Here is a 20,521-nt window from a genome sequence, read left to right as displayed (position 1 = left end):
CCCGTCACCTCCCGGCCGCCGCCGCCGCCGCCTGGCTGGCCGCGAATTCGTCCTGCTGCGCCTGCAGCTGCGCCGCCTGGAACGCCTGCAGGCTGTTGTTCTCCTCCATAGCGATGGCCAGGTAGGCTGCCGACATCACGGCCACCAGACCGATGGCCAGCATCAGCGGGTTGCGGATGGCCGCAGCCAGCGCGTTGGTCCGCTCGGCGTCTGTCTGCGGCCGGCTGGAGGGTCGGGTGGAGGGACGGCTGGAGGGACGCGTGGAGGGACGGCTCGTGGTGGTGGGGGAGGTGGTCGGAGCTGCTGTCGGCCGGCCGTTCCCGTTCCCCATGTGCTGGTCCTGGAGGATGGGCCGGCTGAAGGTGGCTGCTGGCACCACCTGTATCCCAGCGCCCATCTGCTGCGGCCGCGCTGGTCTCGGCGGCGCCACGGGTCCGACTCCTCCGGAGCCGCTCTCTCCGCTGCTCCCTCCACCACCGACTGAAGCGGTCGCGTGACACGTGCCGCCGGCGTTACTGCAGGACGACTGCACGGTGTTGGTGGGACGATTGTGGGTCATGAGTGGTCTCAGCGGACCGGGTCCGCTGATCAGAGGACCGCTCACGGCCGCAGAGTCGCCACCAGGACCACCTCCCCCTCCGCGGTCGCTGTCTGCCGGCACCGCCACCGGGCCCAGAGCGACGCTCGGGTGGTGAGCCCCGAAATCAGCCTCGGCCAGAGATGCTGTCAGACCGTTGTGAGGCGCAGCACCGGCGGGACGGGACAGGTCAACGGCAGTCACCCTGTTAGCGCTGTTCTCCACTAACATGACGTCCACTATAGCTGGCGAGGGAGTAGCAATAGCTGAAGACGGGCTAGTTGACGCTGGCGACAGTTCAGGAGACACGTGTTCACCTCCCCCACCGTCTAGCGAGCTGACTCCGGACAACCCCGGGATATTTCCAGATGGGAGCGTCTGAGCTCCCTCCTGCGGTCTTCCTCCTGCTATAAGACCGTTCCCGGTGCCGGGGTCGCCGGCGGCACTCCCGCTCACCAACTGGGGCTCCTCCAGCGGCCGTCCCGGCCGGGTGATGCCCAGTTCGGCAGCCTCTGCCGGGGTCAGCTGGTTGAACAGCTCCGCCTGACTAAAGTAGTCCACGCCCGTGTAGTCGGGCCGAAAGGTCACCGTCCCAGTCCTCTGCTGGATGCTATCTGAACTCGAGCTGGGCTCCTCGGGACGAGAGGGAGATGACACTTCCTCCAGACGAGTTTCATTGGCCGACGGGAGGGAGTCAGACTCTGTCATCGCTGGATGTGGTGCGTTCGTTGGATCACTGATGACCACGGGAAGTTGCGACGACTGATTGTGCCGCTGCTCGCTGTGAGGTGGCAGCTGATCGTGGTCAGAATGATGAGAACCGTCGCTCGAATAATGAAGGACATGATCCGTGAGGTGAGGATCTGGGGAGGATGATGAGCTGCTGGGAAGATGATGATCACTAGAGGGTGGTCCCGTTGGTCGGTCCGTTCTCTCTGCCGCCGCTGCCGCCAGGTGCTGCAGGTTCATATTGGCCACCGCCTGCAGTTGCAGGTACTGCTGCAGCGGGAGACCCACGATCACTGCCTGCTGTCGCTGCATCTGCTGCTGCAGCTGGGCGCTGCTAACCAGCGGCACAGAGCCGGCTGCTGGGCCCAGCACAGGGCGCGCCTCAACCACCGAGCTGCCGGCCAGCAGCGGGCTGGCCAACAGCTGTTCGACCAGCTGCTGGTGCTGCTGGTGCTGCTGGTGGTGGTGGTGGTCGTGGTGCTGGCGCGGTCGGTGCGCGGCAGAGGAGGGCGCCGAGGACTGACCGGCTACTAGTAGCGTCGGGGCAGGTCGCACGCCCGAGCGAAGGGCGTTGATCAGTGCCACTCTGTGACCCGACTGGCAGACCAACAGGCGCCAGGATGCCGCTAGGACAATAGTTGCTAGCAGTAGGCGCATGGCAGTATCCGGATCACCGCACCAATGCAACGCCGTTCCAGCTCAATACAAATCAGGGCGGCGGCATCCTGTGAAGTGTGAGGCTGCTACAGCACCATGGGAAGCGGGATACCAAGCTGAAGCTGAAAATAAACTCCGTGTCTTGTTCGCATACCTCTACAAACACCAATATTTCGAATGCTCAAACTTCAAAGCAACGTGTAAAACACTTCTGGCACAAGCACACCACGGCGACAGCACGCGACGAACTGATGATTCGCAATTCGCAATGCCTGATCTCGGCACGTGGCAAAACGGTACCTCTAACCCACATAGCCCACCGAGACGCGCTCTCAGCACGGACGACATCCTCCCTGCCTCTGTGCAGTCATGGCCGTGTCGTCACACTCAATAGCCGTGATGATTGCGGCTGTGACGCTCGGCCGTCACGCCCGTGACCCGTGACTTCTGCCGTGACGTGACGGTTCATGAGGGTGTCTTGCATCTCTGAACGGAGTGCATTGAGGTGGTCGTGCAGTGCGGGGCTTCACTTCAGTGAGACGAACGCCAGTTGTGTGATATACATAGACGGTGCGCTAATACGGAAGTCAGCTAAGTGCATTATCCCGGAAGTCACACGTTTACTTCGAGAGCAGCGTGGAACAGCTTATTGGGTAAATGACAGCCCGTGTTTGTGAGTTATGAGATAGGGACTGATGTTCTTGGTACAACCGATCACAAGTTCAAGGGTGAATAAACCAAGACTAAAATAATACCTACCAAGAAAAAGACCATACCGAAAGTTTTGGTGTTCATTACAAGAATTGAGTGACTAAACGACCGCTTATGTGACCAAGAACTTGGCCGTGGCGTACCTAACTTTTATTCTGCTAACGTCGGTGGTCTTCCTCGCCTTCTGCCATGTCGATGATGGAAATGGCCGGGGACAGCATGGGCCTCAACATCGGCGACACGGACGACAACTTCAGAGCCGGTGAGTGTGCCTATTGGACAGCATGGGCGACACAGACGACACGACATTTTCAGAGCCCACGGTGAGTGCATCGCAAACGTCTATATCCATATCCACGCTTGTGGATACCGCTGTCCGAGACAACATCCAAGAATAAAAGCTGGACTAGACGCAAGGTGACTACAATAATACATAGGCTGTCGTTGCATTGATCAAGTCTGCTCGGAATATAGGACATTCGGAACATTAACACTAAACAGTAGGAGGGATTGACTAGGAATATGGGGATAAAGGGTTATTACTCATTCTTCATTCATTCATTCATTCATTCATTCATTCATTCATTCATTCATTCATTCATAAATACATTCATCCATCCATCCGTTCATTCATTCATTCATTCATTCATTCATTCATTCATTCATTCATTCATTCATTCATTTATTTATTTATTCATTCATTCAGTCAGTCAGTCAGTCAGTCAGTCAGTCAGTCATTCAGTCCGTCAATTAATCAATCAGTCAGTCAATTAATCAATCAGTTAGTCAGTCAGTCAGTCAAAACAGTCAGTCAGTCATTCATTCATTCGTCCATCCAACTATCCATCCATCTCTATTCACTGACGGATCCAGGGGCATTTGGGGAAAATATTTCCCCCCTCCTCGTAGCGCCCGAAATCGACGAAATTTTACGATTTTTATTTCCAGGAAAAAGATATCCAAATATGAAACAACATTTTTTTGTTAGAAATGTCTCGTGTTGAACTTTGCAGCAGTGCGTAAAGAATCAAATTCCCGATTTTTTTTTTTAATTTGGAAAAGAATTGCGGTGTATGCCCCAACAGCCACCAAGACGGTGCCTTTCTGGATCCGTGCAGTGTCCCTATTCAAGCATTTTCTCGTTCTTTTATGCAATAATTCACTCCGTGATCGTTCGTCTACTCGTGGACGGTGGAATCGTTAGTGCGTTCATTATAAACCCAAGGCTTATAAACCAGTAAAACGCCTTTTGGGCGAAGAACGAGCGAGCAAGATAGTGAGCGCTGCACGTGCGGACGGGCGAGAGGGTACTTCCAACGGGCTTGTGCAAAGCACCCTTCTAACCGGTCGCTAGCGGTGTACCAAATTTGAACGCAATCGGCCCAGCCGTTCCTGAGATCTGGAAGCGGCATTCTGCACGTGCGCACGTGCAAACGGGGTCCAAACTGACTTTTGCACGGCACCCTACTAACCGGTCCCCAACCGTGTACCAAATTTGAGCGCAATCGGCCCAGCCGTTCTCGAGATCTGGAAACGCCCCCTGCACGTGCGCACGTGCAGTAGCACCCTAACCGCAACACATGGGAATGCATTGCCTGGTGGGTGCCTACATGTACATATGCCAAGTTTCAGCGAAATCGCCCCAGAAATTACCGAGTTACTGAAATGGGAACAAATTTGGCACCTCTTCTTTTTGTATTTTGCACGTGCAGTGGAGATCACTCACATAAATCAAGAGTATCCGACCTTTGGTAGAAGGGATGCAGCTACCCAAGATTACTTTACTACTCCAGCTACCCTATAAAAATTACCGCAAGACAATCACTCAAGCCACTGCTGAGATATGGGCCTCTCAAAATCACTACTTTTGCAAAACTGCTTGAAAACCCTTGACTTTTCACGTGGCACGCGCCAGGACGGTCACTGAGATGAATCAAAAGTAGTCAATTACGGGGTAGAAGGGATGGGGCTACCCAGCAAAAAAGACCGCAGGCCAATCGGTCCAGCGGTTGCTGAGATATAAGCCTCTCAAAAGCGTTACAGGCCAGGCCGGGCCGGGCCGCTCATACTGAGATTTTCCGGTATATTGAAAAGACTTCGCTTCGCTCGCTGCGCTCGCTCGTAATTACGTTATTCTTTCGCTTTTTCCCATTAGTTCGTTCGGTCGCATGTAGTCATTTCTTTGTTTGTTCGTTCTTTCCTTTCCGTGGCGTTGCTAAAACAAAACTTCGTATGATAATTGGCTAATGACATGAGGTACCATATAATTCATGCTCGGATGCCATTGCTGGCATTTGCTATGTTTATGGAATAAATATCCGCAACGTTCTACGTAGCGTGTACTGCAACAATCCCATTTTTTGTGTTGATTATTTTTTTCACCCCATCCGCTGCAGGGATATGGCTGGTAATCGTTCTGATGCACAGTAGCAGCGGAACACCTTCAATTAAAAGGGGGGGGGGGTCACTGTCACTTTTGGTCCCATTCTTTCCATGCAACGCCCATAGGGCTAATGTTAAAATGCCAAAAGCAAAGCGGGGGGGGGGGCACGGTGCCCCGGTGCCAACTATACTGATGCATTGTTCCATACCCGTGCCTGATACCCTCGCACCTCGCTCGGCTGTAGGAAAGTGTGTGAGCTGGCTAATCTAATGCCTTCCCTCGCTCCGCCGCAGGTATGTGGCTGCTGGCCCTGGTGCTGACGCTCGGCGCCGCGTTCCCGGCACTGGTCAGCGGCATCGGTCTGGGATTCCGCCGACGGAGGAGAGAGACGTCCACGGTCCAAATCCATCCCGAACGTCTCATATCTCTGCTGCTGGCTTTGGAACGGGCAGTGGAGAAAAGAACGCGTCAGCATGTCGACGGCAGATGATCAATCACGGCGCTTACGTGCAAAGTAGACATTGGATATAATCTGGTATTTGTGCTACATGCAGTGAAGAGTGGAGACTCGTAGTTCGGACTTCGGGGTGATCTGTGTGGCAGTTGGAGCTCGAACAGAGTGTGCTGGGCCTGGAAACCCTCGATCATGGCGTTACTCGTTACTCGTTAGTGAAGATATTGGAATCAGATCCGATACTAGTGAATCACGTGGAAGCAAGTGGCTCAAAAAGATTTCTGGACGCTCGAATACAGATCATATGGGTTTTGAGGTGCAAAATTTATCTACCTTATACCTTTATATAACGGTATGCAGATTTCACGAACTATCAAAAGGAAAAAAAACACAAATTAGTAGCGTCTTCCTTTTTTATTCCGATAGAAAAATGGCGCAGGTGTTACATTCAAAGTAGTATGATACCACTGAACTCTATAATGTGGAATGCGCATCGGCCGCCAAATGGTGTCCAACGGTGCCGCCATGTTGCGCAGACCAGAAAGCGGCCGCCGCCTGTGCTGGGGAATAGGGAATTCGGGACCTCGATTTACGTTTGCGGTCGCTGCATCCGTTACGCTCAAGCTATGTGGACACGGAACCCGGCATCTTACGCAGAATTGAGTGGAGAACAAGATGAAATCCTTAAAAATCATCAGCTATTAGGAACTAATACGTTAAACCCTTATAAGTCAATGGGGAAATATGAAAATTGTTATTTTGGCGCCGAGAATGATCTGAAACTATCTCAAGCATATAAAATCATGATTTCATGCACTCTTTGCAAGGTTCTATGCTTCATATTTGCATTGTTGCCCTTGCGTGACGTCATTTGTGACGTCACAAGGGTCACCATTTTTCTTCAATAACTCCCGATCAAATTGAGCTAGCGAGTCGGGAAAGCCACCAATGGTCTCAGGAAGACCTGCCGAATCGAATGATATGCGACATGACCTCTTTCGACCAACTTCGTGACCTGGGGGTGCTGACCTGACCTTGACCTGAGGTCAACACCCTAAGTTGACCTGACCCGAACAAAAAGTATATCACTCGATGCGCCTGAGCTAGCTGAACACGATGATGCCAAAATCGCGGCTCTACGGCCATTTTTGGCGAAGTTATTTACCAAAAACCGAACCCCTGCCTTACATCACTTGACCTGACCTCAGAGGTCACCGGTTGACCTGAGACCCTTACAGCGGGTTCCTACCAGTCACTCTGCATTATACTTTGCCGCATACGACCACTTTACCGCTTAATTCTAGTTTAATTAGCGGTGCATTAGCGAGGTGGGTTCAATCAACCCCCTCGGCCGGGGCAAATGTAGGTCAGGCGAGTGAATTTGAGGAATTCTGAAGATACGATCGTGTTTCCCACTCAATTCTACGTAAGATGCCGGGTTCCGTATCTACATAACTTGAACGTAACGGATACGGCGGCCGCAAACGTAAATCGAGGTCCCGAATTCCCTATTCCTCAACACAGGCGGCAGCCGGTTTCTGGTCTGCGCAATATGGCCGCCACCGTTAGACACTACGGCCAATAGGGTTGAAGCGGCATTGCTCCCCTGTGTATGATACAGAGTGTTTTTATATACCTTGTGATACAGTATACAAAGTGTTCAAAAGAGCAGAAAGTAGGTAGTAAAAATAAAATCCTCTACAGCTATTCGATTCTTTACACAACTTTCATTGCTAGCCTGCTGATGCGATAAAAATTGAACAGTATTCCAACTGCCTTTCTTTTAGGCCCTGTCATCTTTTGTTTGAGTGGTCTGAGGCTCTGTGGCGTAACATGGGCGTAACCTGGGCGTAACCGTATGATATTTTTTTATTGGATTTTGCTAGTGCGTATACAATTGCATAAACTGATTCCTTGAACTGCTTTGCATGCATCATATGCTGTTACGAATGCGATTCCTGACCAATTTTTACATAGGTACCAACTTTGACGCTTGAAGTGACCATCCCACCTTGATCCCTAACTAATGATCCCACCTTGATCATTAGTTTTGAGTTGAGATAACCAAATTAGGGTCCCTGGCCTGCAATTGCCAGTTAGGGCGCTCACAACATCGAGAAGGGCATTCATTTGGAGATATTTATTTTCAAAGTTGCAGCACTTTGGATTCAGAGGGGCTAATGCATTTGATTGCCCCCTCTGAGGGACGCCGGTGAAAACAGGGCGCCAGAGGGCATATTAGTCACGTGACATTTGGAACTTCTCCCGCTCCATGGGCCTTCTATATCCCAAACGTCACGTGTAAATTTAACGAACCTTGATCAAATCGCCCCAGGGCCCAGGCGCCCTGTTTTCACCGTCGTCCCCTCTGAGCTAGTGATCTCAGCACAGACCTGGTGATTTTAGAATCTTATACTGACATCTTTGTGAAGCAGTGTTGGTATATGTTGTTTGCGCAGTACGCACAACATCTGCAGTGCAGCACTTCAATAATATCAAATTATCACTTCAAAATGATGTTGTGGGAACAGCGAAGGCTAAAAAAAATAAACAAAAGTAATTGTCTGAGATCTCAAAAACCAGTTGATATTTTTCAATGAAATTTGGTTTGGTACCTAGATATTCATTTTTGCTCACTCTAATCTAAGTGATACAACACCACTTTTATGCTAATTCATTATTTTTTTGAAGGTGGGGGGTCCTTTTAAGTGTTTACCATGGACTGCAGTTCACAACCTATATATATATAATGTGGACTTCTCAGTAACCTATCTATAGTTCGTTTTTTAATGTTCAACTTGCTGTAATTGTCTCTTTGAACACAGCACGAATTTGAGAGCAAATAAGACCCTCTAGGTTGTGTCTTGTGATATTTAAAAGTGTATAATGAAACATTTTGATTAAGTGTTTGAGTCTTAGGGAAGCCAGGCCTTATACAACTATAAATTATATCATTACTTTTAATCATAACTAATAAATTGAAGATGCTTTACAAAACTATATTGAAGGTGAATTATCGAGGACCATGGGTAATGTAATGCCTAATTTTGTACTGCTTTTAGCACATTTTGCTCCTGTGAAATGGATGATAATATGGTGTACCTAGGCTAGGAATACAATTGGTCCTAATATCTTGCTGCATATTTCAGTTGATATAACTTCTAAGGAATTATACCTATACCTTCTGCTCCCTTAGTACCAAGCAAACATGAATAGCTTGATGAAGAAGGGTCTTCTGGCTGCCTCAGTGGTAGGCACTGTGGTTGGTGGAACGGTGCTTCTTAGGTGAGTAACCAATGAACCATTGCATTCAAGTGAAGTGTACCTATACGCGCACGTGCAGTTTTCTGTCATTCCCACTGATTGAGACCAGTCTCCACTTCCAGTCTCGTTCACCTGACTATGTTACCGCGCCTCCAGGGACGCAGGCACGGCGCCCAAGTTTAGCACGGACGCCCGGCTGGACGGCCGCACGGTGGTGGTGACGGGCGCCAACACGGGCATCGGCCGAGAGACGGCGCTCGACTGCGCCCGGCGCGGCGCGCGCGTCCTGCTCGCCTGCCGAGACATGACCAAATGTGAGGAGGTACGCCAGTCGCAGCTGAGGGGAAGGAGGAGGTCTGTGGGAGGGGGAAAGAATGCGTTGGGGTTTTAACAGTTTCTTCGGCCAACGCATGGCTTATCGTGAAAAGCATGAATGGCGGAAATTTTGAAATCTGGTCGGTAGAATTACTCGGCGACGGGACAGAGTGTCCTGAGACCGCGCTAGCTTGTTCTGTGTGTATCGGTTCCCGACATGATGCTTTGTGTTCAATGTTTGTTTGAGATTTATTGATGAATTATAGTAATGTGGTTTCGTTACCTCCTATGTTGTTGCATACTCATCGCCTTTGAGCCTATTAGTCGATAAGAACACTGGAATGTGTTCCATCTAAGCGCAGTTATAAGTGTAACTTATGGATGTTCAACCTAGTTACCTTTGGCATACACGGTGTACTTACATTCGTGTTGCAGCAGCGTTAGGTGAATACATTTCTATGCATTCTTCATTCGTTGCAGGCCCGAAAGTTCATCGTACTGGAGACTTCCAACAAATACGTATACTGCAGGCACTGCGATCTGGCGTCGCAAGAATCGATCAGAAAGTTCGCTGAAGTCTTCAATAAAAGTATGTATTGGTCTTTTATCTTATGGCTTGTCACTGCAAGGCATGCTCATTACTCACCGTCTCAACAGTTTACATGTAAGCTTACTCGTGCAAAGGCTTGTCTGATTATTAGCTGTTTAGATCGATAAAGCTAACAATTTACATCCCTGAAATCTGTTAAGCTAGTGTAGAGTGGAGACTTATGCGTGGTTCACACCGGATCCGTAATGACCGTTACGTGCCGTAATGAATACGTCGGCGATTAAATAATATCTTGAAAGTGGAGGGCACAATGCAACGCGCATGCGTAGTTCAATTTTTTGGCGACGTAACGCCGTATTCGTTACGGATTCGGTGTGCACCGGGAGTTGCCATGTTGAGCGCCGTCCTTCGAATCAAGTGCGCCAACACTGTTTTGCTTATAAACAATCGAAAAATGGGCTAAAGCTAAGAGCTGTTTCTTAATATCGGTGCGTCGGAATTTTAATTGGTTTTGCTCTCTTCTTTTTAAATTTATTCCTATCACTTTTTCATAGTGGTTTATAATTGTATGAAGGCATATCATTGTTAATTAACTACAATTGTGGGCATGATACTATACAGAGAATCTTTTATCCTTTTTTGGCATAAATTACAAGAAAACATGCCCATGCTGGTCAACGCTGAAGTTCATTTTCTACACTCGTGAATCGGTGCTATCCATGGGCAAGATCAACGTACGCATCGTACAATTTGCTCAATTGGCTTGCGAGGAGGCGGTGCAGTGTCCGTCCAAGCATCAAGTCTAGCAGGGGCAATATGGGCAGCGAAGTTGACTCAGAACTGCATAAAAGACGTGGCACGAGAATCTATGTATTGGAATTTATTTTGTGGACTTTGAACTTGACCTGTAACATACCTACATGATTAGGGCTAGGCTAGGCCTACGAAGGAAATGTTATCTTTAAATAAACGAGTGAAATGTAATTACGGAACATGAATTTTATGTAGGTACGTCACTCAAGAGATACAAAGTAGGTTGTGACATTCTGAAGGCATAGGTACCTACATGAAATAATGCCTAAAAATCAGTCGGCGAGTTGATACGATTTTTTTTTTCAAGTAGAAAGGTCCGCACTTGTACACGAGCAGACCGCTACCCGCTACCCAGACCAACCCAATCAATCGCAACATGTGAGAAGGGGTGGGCACGTGCGCATGTGCCGACCAATACTCTCGCTGACCTTTGCAATCTGCATACTTTATATGCGTGGTGTCATTTAGCATACCAAAGTCCAAATGTGAGCGCTATCGGCCCAGCCGATCCCGAGATATGAAAAAGGGGTGCGCACGTGCGCACGTGCCGATCAATACCTTTGCCGACTTGTGAATTCTACATATAAGCATGTTATCATTCAGCATACTTGATATAAGCACTTTCGGCCCAGCCGATCCCCAGATATGAAAAAGGGGTGCGCACGTGCGCACGTGCAGATCAATGCTTTTGCTGACCTGTGCAATCTGCAAATAAACTTGGTGTCATTCAGCATACTTAATATGAGCGCTATCGGCCCAGCCGATCCCAAGATGCCAAAAAGGGGTACGCACGCGCGCACGTGCAGACCAATGCCTTTGCCGATCTGTTCAATCTTCATATGTACATGGTGTCATTCAGCACACCAAATATGAATGCGATCGGCCCAGCCGATCCCCAGATATGAAAAAGGGGCACGCACGTGCGCACGTGCAGATCAATGTTTTTGTCAACCTGTGCAATTTGCATATAAACATGATGTCATACAGCATACCAAATATGGGCGCGATTGGCACAGCCAATCCCGAGATATGAAAAAGGGGTGCGCACGTGCGCACGCGCTGAGGCAAATCGAAATCGTCCTAAGGTCACGGGATGTGTAGTGTGCACCCAGCCAAAACAACAAACAAATATTGAACCGTTTCCATTCAGCCGTTCCCGAGTTATGGTATGACGAGCTCTTTTGGAACCTCTCTCGTCGCACGTGACACGTGCTGTAACAGCCACTCATGAGTGATATCAATAGCACAGTTCAGGGTAGAAAGGATGCAGCCCCTCCCCAAAGAAGACCGCTCATCAAACAGTCAAACCGTTTTGGAGATACATGTCGATAAAAGTCATTACGGCGGCCGGTCGAGCCGAAAAGTTCAATTTTCCCAACTTCTGTTACGTTCCGTAACGAGTACGGTGGACGCTGCCAGTTTACGGCGACTGGTTGCCACATTTCAACTTCGTCTACAAAAGTCACAATCCTTGGGGAATCTTGAGAAATCTCTAGCTCATTACGTCCGTAACGGTTACGGCGTCATTACGGATCCGGTGTGAACCACGCATTATGCGTGGTTCACACCGGATCCGTAATGACCGTTACGTGCCGTAATGAATACGTCGGCGATTAAATAATATCTTGAAAGTGGAGGGCACAATGCAACGCGCATGCGTAGTTCGATTTTTTGGCGACGTAACGCCGTATTCGTTATGCGTGGTTCACACCGGATCCGTAATGACGCCGTAACCGTTACGGACGTAATGAGCTAGAGATTTCTCAAGATTCCCCAAGCATTGTGACTTTTGTAGACGAAGTTGAAATGTGGCAACCAGTCGCCGTAAACTGGCAGCGTCCACCGTACTCGTTACGGAACGTAACAGAAGTTGGGAAAATTGAACTTTTCGGCTCGACCGGCCGCCGTAATGACTTTTATCGACATGTATCTCCAAAACGGTTTGACTGTTTGATGAGCGGTCTTCTTTGGGGAGGGGCTGCATCCTTTCTACCCTGAACTGTGCTATTGATATCACTCATGAGTGCCTGTTACAGCACGTGTCACGTGCGACGAGAGAGGTTCCAAAAGAGCTCGTCATACCATAACTCGGGAACGGCCGAATGGAAACGGTTCAATATTTGTTGTTTTGGCTGGGTGCACACTACACATCCCGTGACCTTAGGATGATTTCGAATTGCCTCAGCGCGTGCGCACGTGCGCACCCCTTTTTCACATTTCGGGATTGGCTGTGCCAATCGCGCCCATATTTGGTATGCTGAATGACATCATGTTTATATGCAAATTGCACAGGTTGACAAAAGCATTGATCTGCACGTGCGCACGTGCGTGCCCCTTTTTCATATCTGGGGATCGGCTGGGCCGATCGCGTTCATATTTGGTGTGCTGAATGACACCATGTACATATGAAGATTGAACAGATCGGCAAAGGCATTGGTCTGCACGTGCGCGCGTGCGTACCCCTTTTTGGCATCTTGGGATCGGCTGGGCCGATAGCGCTCATATTAAGTATGCTGAATGACACCAAGTTTATTTGCAGATTGCACAGGTCAGCAAAAGCATTGATCTGCACGTGCGCACGTGCGCACCCCTTTTTCATATCTGGGGATCGGCTGGGCCGAAAGTGCTTACATCAAGTATGCTGAACGATAACATGCTTATATGTAGAATTCACAGGTCGGCAAAGGTATTGATCGGCACGTGCGCACGTGCGCACCCCTTTTTCATATCTCGGGATCGGCTGGGCCGATAGCGCTCACAGTTGGACTTTGGTATGCTGAATGACACCACGCATATAAAGTATGCAGATTGCAAAGGTCAGCGAGAGTATTGGTCGGCACATGCGCACGTGCCCACCCCTTCTCACATGTTGCGATTGATTGGGCTGGTCTGGGTAGCGGGTAGCGGTCTGCTCGTGTGCAAGTGCGGACCTTTCTACTTGAAAAAAATCGTATCAACTCGCCGACTGATTTTTAGGCATTATTTCATGTAGGTATGCCTTCAGTATGTCACAACCTACTTTGTATCTCTTGAGTGACGTACATAAAATTCATGTTCCGTTATTACATTTCACTCGTTTATTTAAAGATTACATTTTCTTCGTAGGCCTAGCCTAGCCCTAAATCATGTAGGTATGTTTCAGGTCAAGTTCAAAGTCCACAAAATAAATTCCAATACATAGATTCTCGTGCCACGTCTTTTATGCAGTTCTGAGTCAACTTCGCTGCCCATATTGCCCCTGCTAGACTTGATGCTTGGACGGACACTGCACCGCCTCTTCGCAAGCCAATTGAGCAAACTGTACGATGCGTACGTTGACCTTGCCCATGGATAGCAGCGATTCACGAGTGTAGAAAATGAACTTCAGCGTTGACCAGCATAGGCATGTTTTCTTGTTTATGCCAAAAAAGGATAAAAGATTGTCTGTAAAGTATCATATGCCCACAATTGTAGTTAATTAACAATGATATGCCTCCATACAATTATAAACCACTATGCAAAAGTGATCGAATAAATTTAAAAAGAAGAGAGCAAAACCAATTAAAATTTTGACGCACCGATATTAAGAAACAGCTCTTAGCTTTAGCCCATTTTTCGATTGTTTTTAAGCAAAATAGTTTTGGCGCACTTGATTCGAAGGACGGCGCTCAACATGGCAATTCCCGGTGCACACCGAATCCGTAACGAATACGGCGTTACGTCGCCAAAAAATCGAACTACGCATGCGCGTTGCATTGTGCCCTCCACTTTCAAGATATTATTTAATCGCCGACGTATTCATTACGGCACGTAACGGTCATTACGGATCCGGTGTGAACCACGCATTAGTGATTCGGTGTGCACCGGGAATTGCCATGTTGAGCGCCGTCCTTCGAATCAAGTGCGCCAAAACTATTTTGCTTATAAACAATCGAAAAATGGGATAAAGCTAACAGCTGTTTCTTAATATCGGTGCGTCAGAATTTTAATTGGTTTTGCTCTCTTCTTTTTAAATTTATTCCTATCACTTTTGCATAGTGGTTTATAATTGTATGGAGGCATATCATTGTTAATTAACTACAATTGTTGGCATGATACTATACAGATAATTTTTTATCCTTTTTTGGCATAAACAAGAAAACATGTCTATGCTGGTCAACGCTGAAGTTCATTTTCTACACTCGTGAATCGCTGCTATCCATGGGCAAGATCAACGTACGCATCGTACAGTTTGCTCAATTGGCTTGCGAAGAGGCGGTGCAGTGTCCGTCCAAGCATCAAGTCTAGCAGGGGCAATATGGGCAGCGAAGTTGACTCAGAACTGCATAAAAGACGTGGCACGAGAATCTATGTATTTGAATTCATTTTGTGGACTTAGAACTTGACCTGTAACATACCTACATGATTAGGGCTAGGCTAGGCCTACGAAGGAAATGTTATCTTTAAATAAACGAGTGAAATGTAATTACGGAACATGAATTTTATGTACGTCACTCAAGAGATACAAAGTACGTTGTGACATACTGAAGGCATACCTACATGAAATAATGCCTAAAATCAGTCGGCGAGTTGATACGATTTTTTTCAGGTAGAAAGGTCCGCACTTGCACACGAGCAGACCGCTACCCGCTACCCAGACCAGCCCAATCAATCGCAACATGTGAGAAGGGGTGGGCACGTGGGCATGTGCCGACCAATACTCTCGCGGACCTTTGCAATCTGCATACTTTATATGCGTGGTGTCATTCAGCATACCAAAGTCCAAATGTGAGCGCTATCGGCCCAGCCGATCCCGAGATATGAAAAAGGGGTGCGCACGTGTGCACGTGCTGATCAATGCTTTGCCGACGTGTAAATTCTACATATAAGCATGTTATCATTCAGCATACTTGATATAAGCACTTTCGGCCCAGCCGATCCACAGATATGAAAAAGGGGTACGCACGTGCGCACGTGCAAATCAATGTCTTTGCCAGCCCGTGCAATATTCATATTTACATGGTGTCCTCTAGCATACAAATTATGAGCGCTATCGGCCCAGCAGATCCCGAGGCATTAAAAAGGGGTGTGCACGTGCGCACGCGCTGAAAGGAATTCAAAACCGTTCAAAGGTCACCGGATGTGTAGTGTGCACCCAGCCAAAACAACAAACAAATTTTGAGCTGTATCGCTTCAGCCGTTCCCGAGTTATGAAATGACGAGCTCTTCCGGAACCTCTCACGTCGCACGTGGCACGCGCTGTAACAGGCACTCATGAGTTTTATGGATAGCACAGTTCCATGAAGAAAGGATACATCCCCTCTCCAAAGACGACCGCTCATCAAACAGTCAAACCGTTTTGGAGATACATGTCAACAAAAGTCATTACGGCGCCGATCGGGCCGAAAAGTTCAATTTTCCCAACTTCTGTTACGTTCCGTAACGAGTACGGTGGACGCTGCCAGTTTACGGCGGCTGGTTGCCACATTTCAACTTCGTCTAGAAAAGTCGCAATGCTTGGGGAATCTTGAGAAATGTCTAGCTCATTACGGCCGTAACGGTTACGGCGTCATTACGGATCCGGTGTGAACCACGCATTACTCTATCATGTTCCTTTGCCTTACAGGTTTTATTTCATTCTTTTATGTTAGCCATGCTCATCAAGTAAAAATTATGCCTCATGCTTTTGTCGGTATTTTGCGAGCGAGCCCGATACTCCGTGTCTTAGTGTACAAGTCAGATAGTAGGTAGTAGTATGCTATGTTAACCCGCGCCGTGCTGGGGGGGGCGTTTTTACGCCCCCCCCCCTCAGGTTTTTCGCGAATATCTCAAAAACGGCGGCGTGCGCGCCGCCGTTTTTGGTACACGTGTTCCTACATCATTTCCGCACATGTTGTGAAAATTTCAGACCTAGGCCGTTCAAGGTCAGGTCACCAGGTCACGTCAAGTGACCTTACCTCAGAAAAAGTTCAAAGGCTCGCTATAGCTACACCGACTGAACGATCACTTTGAAACTTTCAGCGATTGATATGAGTAACAGTATGTATAAAATGTTTATCTCGGATTTTTGATATCTGTGACCTAAGGTCAGGTCAATTTTGCGACCTCTCCATTATAAGTCAATGGGAGAAAATTGAAATGCGCCTCTTTTGGACGAATATCGTTCAAAACGCTCTCAAACATCGGTTCATAGGTAAACATGACACACTGAATAGGAAAAATGCACCTGTGACCCCTCTGTGTGCCCCTGAGGTCATCTCAGGTCATGAACGGTCGCCAGCAGTTTTTTGGCTATAACTTTTGATAGAGACGTGCTAGAGCGGTGAAAACACGTCAGATGTGTTCAGCTCGACGATACGGATCGGCTGATATGCAACATGACCCTTTTCGGTCAGGTCATGACCTTGACCTGAGGTCAAATTTTCAAAATGACCTTTCAAGGTCAACAAATAGTTCATTCGACGCGTCTTGACAAGAGGAACACGATGCTGGCAAAAGTAATGTCATGGCGCTTATGAGTCAAAAGTTATTGACGAAAAAACGTTTTTCGTAAAAACGGCTATTTTTGGAGTTTTTGCCCTCTGGAGGCTAAACCGTTGACCTGAGGTCAAATCTGAGAACATTACTCAGAAAGGTCTGTAAAAGGGCTATCGAATGCGCTTTTCTGCGGCGCTGTAGCTCTATCGGTTCCCGAGATAGCCGTTGGCAGTTTCCAAAATGTTGAAATAGTCAACATTTTACCTTTGGTGACCTCTGGTGACCTGACCTTTGACCTGACCCAAAAAATGACCGAAGTGTTTTCGTCCTTATTTTTGACGCTCTTTCGATTGCCGCTTACCGCGTGTCGCTACGTGGCCCAGGAGCCGAGTTAGACAGGGGGGCGTGAAAACGCCCCCCCCCCCCAGCACTCGGCGGAAAGTTCAGGCCACCAGCACGGCGCGGGTTAAATTATTACTGCTAATATTCTGCCCTGGTCAGGTGCATCATGCCGTCATATTATGACATCTAATATGTGTTTTCCAACACCAGCTGAGCCGCGTCTGGATGTTCTGGTGAACAATGCTGGCGTAATGCGCTGCCCGCGGCTGGTGACTCTCGAAGGTATTGAACTTCAGCTGGGTGTCAACCACATGGGGCACTTTCTGCTGACGAACCTTCTGCTCGACAAACTAAAGGTTAGTTTTCTAAATTATTAAGGTCAATTCAATAAGAATGAATGCTGTCATTAGGATAACTTTGCAGTTGCACCTTACCCTGAATGTTGAATTGAAACGCATAACAATTTATTCATTTATCTGCACTTTAAACCGTCTTGCATGTGCTCGTATGGTCGCCGTAATTATTGAACAAGGTCAGTTATACGTTAGAGCTTAGCACACGGACGAGTTGCATTGTCACAAAATTCGCATTCAACCAGAGAGACAGAACCATTTGTAAGTTTCCTGTCCGTAATCATGCGGCTCTGCTGCGATTATATCGTCCCGTCCTTACGACATCGTCCCCTCCCGGCCCCCACAGAGCAGCGCGCCCAGCCGAGTGGTGAACCTCGTCAGTGTGGCACACCGGCGTGGTCTCAGTCACAGTCACACAGTCACAGTCACAGTCACTAACACTCAGTCACAGTCACAGCCACAGTCACAGTCCTGTCCCACAGAGCAGCGCACCCAGCCAGGTGGTGAACCTCGTCAGCGTGACGCACCGCCGCGGTCTCAGTCACAGTCACAGTCACATACATTCACAGTCTCAGTCACAGTCACACTCCTGTCCTGTTTCCACAGAGCAGTGCTCCCAGCCGGGTGGTGAACCTCGTCAGTGTGGCGCACCGCCGCGGCGCCATCGACTTCAAGGACCTCAACAGCGATAAGGAGTACTCGCCCGTCGAGGCGTACAACAACAGTCAGCTGGCCAACATGATATTCACCGTGGAGCTGGCCAGGAGGCTCAAAGGTGGGTCAGATGAGAACGAAGGGGACGGGAGGGTCGGAAGACTCAAAGGTGGGTCAGATTAGAGCGGAGCTGACGGGGTTGGTCAAGCTTAGAGGTGGGTCAGATGAGATCGGAACTGCTGAGGCCGCTGGCCAGGAGGCCCAAAGGTGGGTCAGTTGGACGAAGTAGCTACTGGGGTTTAGTGACGGAGACATTTCCGGATACGGACAACATGCTAAAACTGTCTGAACTGTATTGATATAGGCATTTGTTCGTTTATACCACGCGCTTATTGAAGACCATGCGTTGCTGACAAATTTTCGTCACTGTTTCTTACTGATAAACATGGCGCTGACTTACGACCCGGCTACTGGCACGACACCCGATCCGTGACCAAACTCCTGCCCTAACCCCTTAGATGCTGACCCATGGCTTGCCTAACCTGTGAGGTAACCCCTGACACATAACCGGTGACGCCCCTCTTTTCCCCGCAGGCACGGGTGTGACGTGTAACGCCGTCCACCCGGGCCTCACCGCCACCGAGCTGAGTCGCCACATGAGCTTCTACAACAGCTGGCTGGCGGCGGTCGTAGTGAAGCCCCTGCAGTGGTTCGTGCTCAGGACACCCGCCCAGGGCGCCACAGCAGTCGTGTACGCCGCCGCCGAGCCTTCGCTCAGTGAGAGGACCGGCGAGTACATTAGGTGAGAGGGGAACGGTGGGGGAGTACGTATGTGAGAGGGGAACGACAGGGGAGTGCATTAGGTGTAGAGATGTCAATCGGATGCCAATTTTTTGGTATACCGATACGAAACCGATACCAACTTGGTATTTGGTATTTCAATCCTAATGTACTTGGTATTTTGTTGGTATTATGAACCCTCACTTATGTATAAGAGGCTGAGAAATTGGTTAAAAGTCGGTATTTCCCTCATGTTATGAAGTTGGTTCGGTATCGGTATTTCTTCACGGTTTATGTTGGTATTTGGTTTGGAATTGGTATTCATATTTTCTATAATTGACATCACTAATTAGGTGGGAGGGGATCGACAGGGGAGTACGTTATGTGAGAGGGAAACGACAGGGCAGTACGTTAGGTGAGAGGGGATCGACAGGGGAGTGCATACGGTGAGCAGGGAACGGCTGGGTAGTGCATCAAGCGAGCGGGGACGGTCGCCTATCGCCGGCCGGTCGTTTTGTTCGTTTACGGTCGTTGTGTATGGTGGGTTTCATCATAGTTAGTAGGTAGGTACAGTTTCAACAACCCTAGTCTGAGGTAACGATGTGGGTCTGCAGCTTTTATGTCACACAGTAATAAGTGATGGTTATATAGTTGCGATGTGTTGTGGCCTTCAGGAGTTGTGTACAATGTACATGAATGCATCAAATGGTGACACTGGCCCGTGCTTTCTATGACATTTATGTGACAGTTGTGTCGTGTCGGAAATGAGTGTAAACGAGTGTAGTTGTTTGTATACCGGAGTTGTGTGATCAATATGATAAGGACTGAGGAGTGACATGCCCGTGCCGTCTGTGACATTTCCCTCCGGCGCCGGCAGTGGGTGCGAGGTAATGTCGCGTATCGAAACACGTTATGTATAAACGAGTGCCGATATTGCTGTCTTTGGCTCGTGTCTGACAGTTTCCCTCCCTTTTCGGTAGTGAGTGCGAGGGCACCACGATAGCTGAGGAGGCGCTGAACGAGCGGCTGGGAGCGCGCCTCTGGGCCACCAGTGCACGGTGGACGGGTCTGACGGCCGGACCCAGCAGACCCGCGCCCGCCGAGTCCGCCCAAACTTCCACAGAGTCCACACCCACAGAGTCCGCGTCCACAGAGTCCACACCCACAGAGTCCACGTCCACAGACTCCACCGGCGCGGCCACTGACGTTCCCGTCGATGTGACCCTGGCAGCGGCGACGGTTACCAGCGTGGCATCGTAGCGTGCTAGTCAATAGTCGAAGGTGGAATTTGAATAAACGTGCTGTTGAAAGCACCCTGTGAATTGGTCAATTATGTGCCGATGGGGGCATTTGGTGAACACAAGCGTACAGTCGTCGATGAATAATTGACACTGGTGCGTCGCTTGAGTCGCTCCGTCGGCTGGGTGTACACTCACCTACTAAGTGATGTTCGCCCCCCGACGGCCCAGCGTTTGACTGGAGCGGTAGACTGCGCCGTCTCACA

At 49.0% G+C, this 20,521-nt stretch overlaps 2 protein-coding genes across 9 annotated transcripts; one reads left to right on the top strand and one right to left on the bottom strand.

Moving 5' to 3' along the window:
* Positions 1 to 4: 4 nt before the first annotated feature.
* On the bottom strand, positions 5 to 1,285 carry LOC122379721 (translation initiation factor IF-2-like). Its single transcript, XM_043362126.1, has one exon. It carries the CDS (start codon positions 1,283 to 1,285, stop codon positions 5 to 7), a length of 1,281 nt encoding a protein of 426 aa, XP_043218061.1.
* A 5,828-nt stretch (positions 1,286 to 7,113) lies between these two features.
* On the top strand, positions 7,114 to 20,339 carry LOC122379741 (retinol dehydrogenase 13-like). 8 transcript variants are annotated; one of them, XM_043362157.1, is made up of 8 exons: positions 7,114 to 7,186; positions 8,661 to 8,796; positions 8,932 to 9,097; positions 9,571 to 9,679; positions 17,441 to 17,586; positions 18,190 to 18,358; positions 18,832 to 19,039; positions 19,998 to 20,339. In XM_043362157.1, exons 2-8 carry the CDS (start codon positions 8,720 to 8,722, stop codon positions 20,275 to 20,277), a joined length of 1,155 nt encoding a protein of 384 aa, XP_043218092.1. In that variant the 5' UTR covers positions 7,114 to 7,186; positions 8,661 to 8,719; the 3' UTR covers positions 20,278 to 20,339. The 8 variants fall into 8 exon arrangements, with proteins under 8 accessions (XP_043218092.1, XP_043218087.1, XP_043218093.1 ...); XM_043362152.1 differs by having other exon boundaries at positions 7,118 to 7,186; positions 8,708 to 8,796; XM_043362158.1 differs by lacking the exon at positions 7,114 to 7,186 and adding an exon at positions 7,288 to 7,396.
* Positions 20,340 to 20,521: the final 182 nt, after the last annotated feature.

This window comes from Amphibalanus amphitrite, unplaced genomic scaffold, assembly GCF_019059575.1.
Source record: "Amphibalanus amphitrite isolate SeventyFive unplaced genomic scaffold, NRLGWU_Aamphi_draft 000083F_arrow, whole genome shotgun sequence".
Lineage (NCBI taxonomy): Eukaryota > Metazoa > Arthropoda > Thecostraca > Balanomorpha > Balanidae > Amphibalanus > Amphibalanus amphitrite.
This window is presented reverse-complemented; position numbering and strand designations above follow the sequence as displayed.

Excerpts from the sequence above, each read along its gene's own strand:
- LOC122379741 (XM_043362152.1), top strand. The coding sequence starts at position 7,124 with ATGATACAGAGTGTTTTTATATACCTTGTGATACAGTATACAAAGTGT. Across the intron at positions 8,797-8,931 it reads GGTGGAACGGTGCTTCTTAG|GGACGCAGGCACGGCGCCCA; the intron begins GTGAGTAACCAA and ends CCGCGCCTCCAG. Across the intron at positions 19,040-19,997 it reads AGGACCGGCGAGTACATTAG|TGAGTGCGAGGGCACCACGA; the intron begins GTGAGAGGGGAA and ends CCTTTTCGGTAG.
- LOC122379721 (XM_043362126.1), bottom strand. The coding sequence starts at position 1,285 with ATGACAGAGTCTGACTCCCTCCCGTCGGCCAATGAAACTCGTCTGGAG.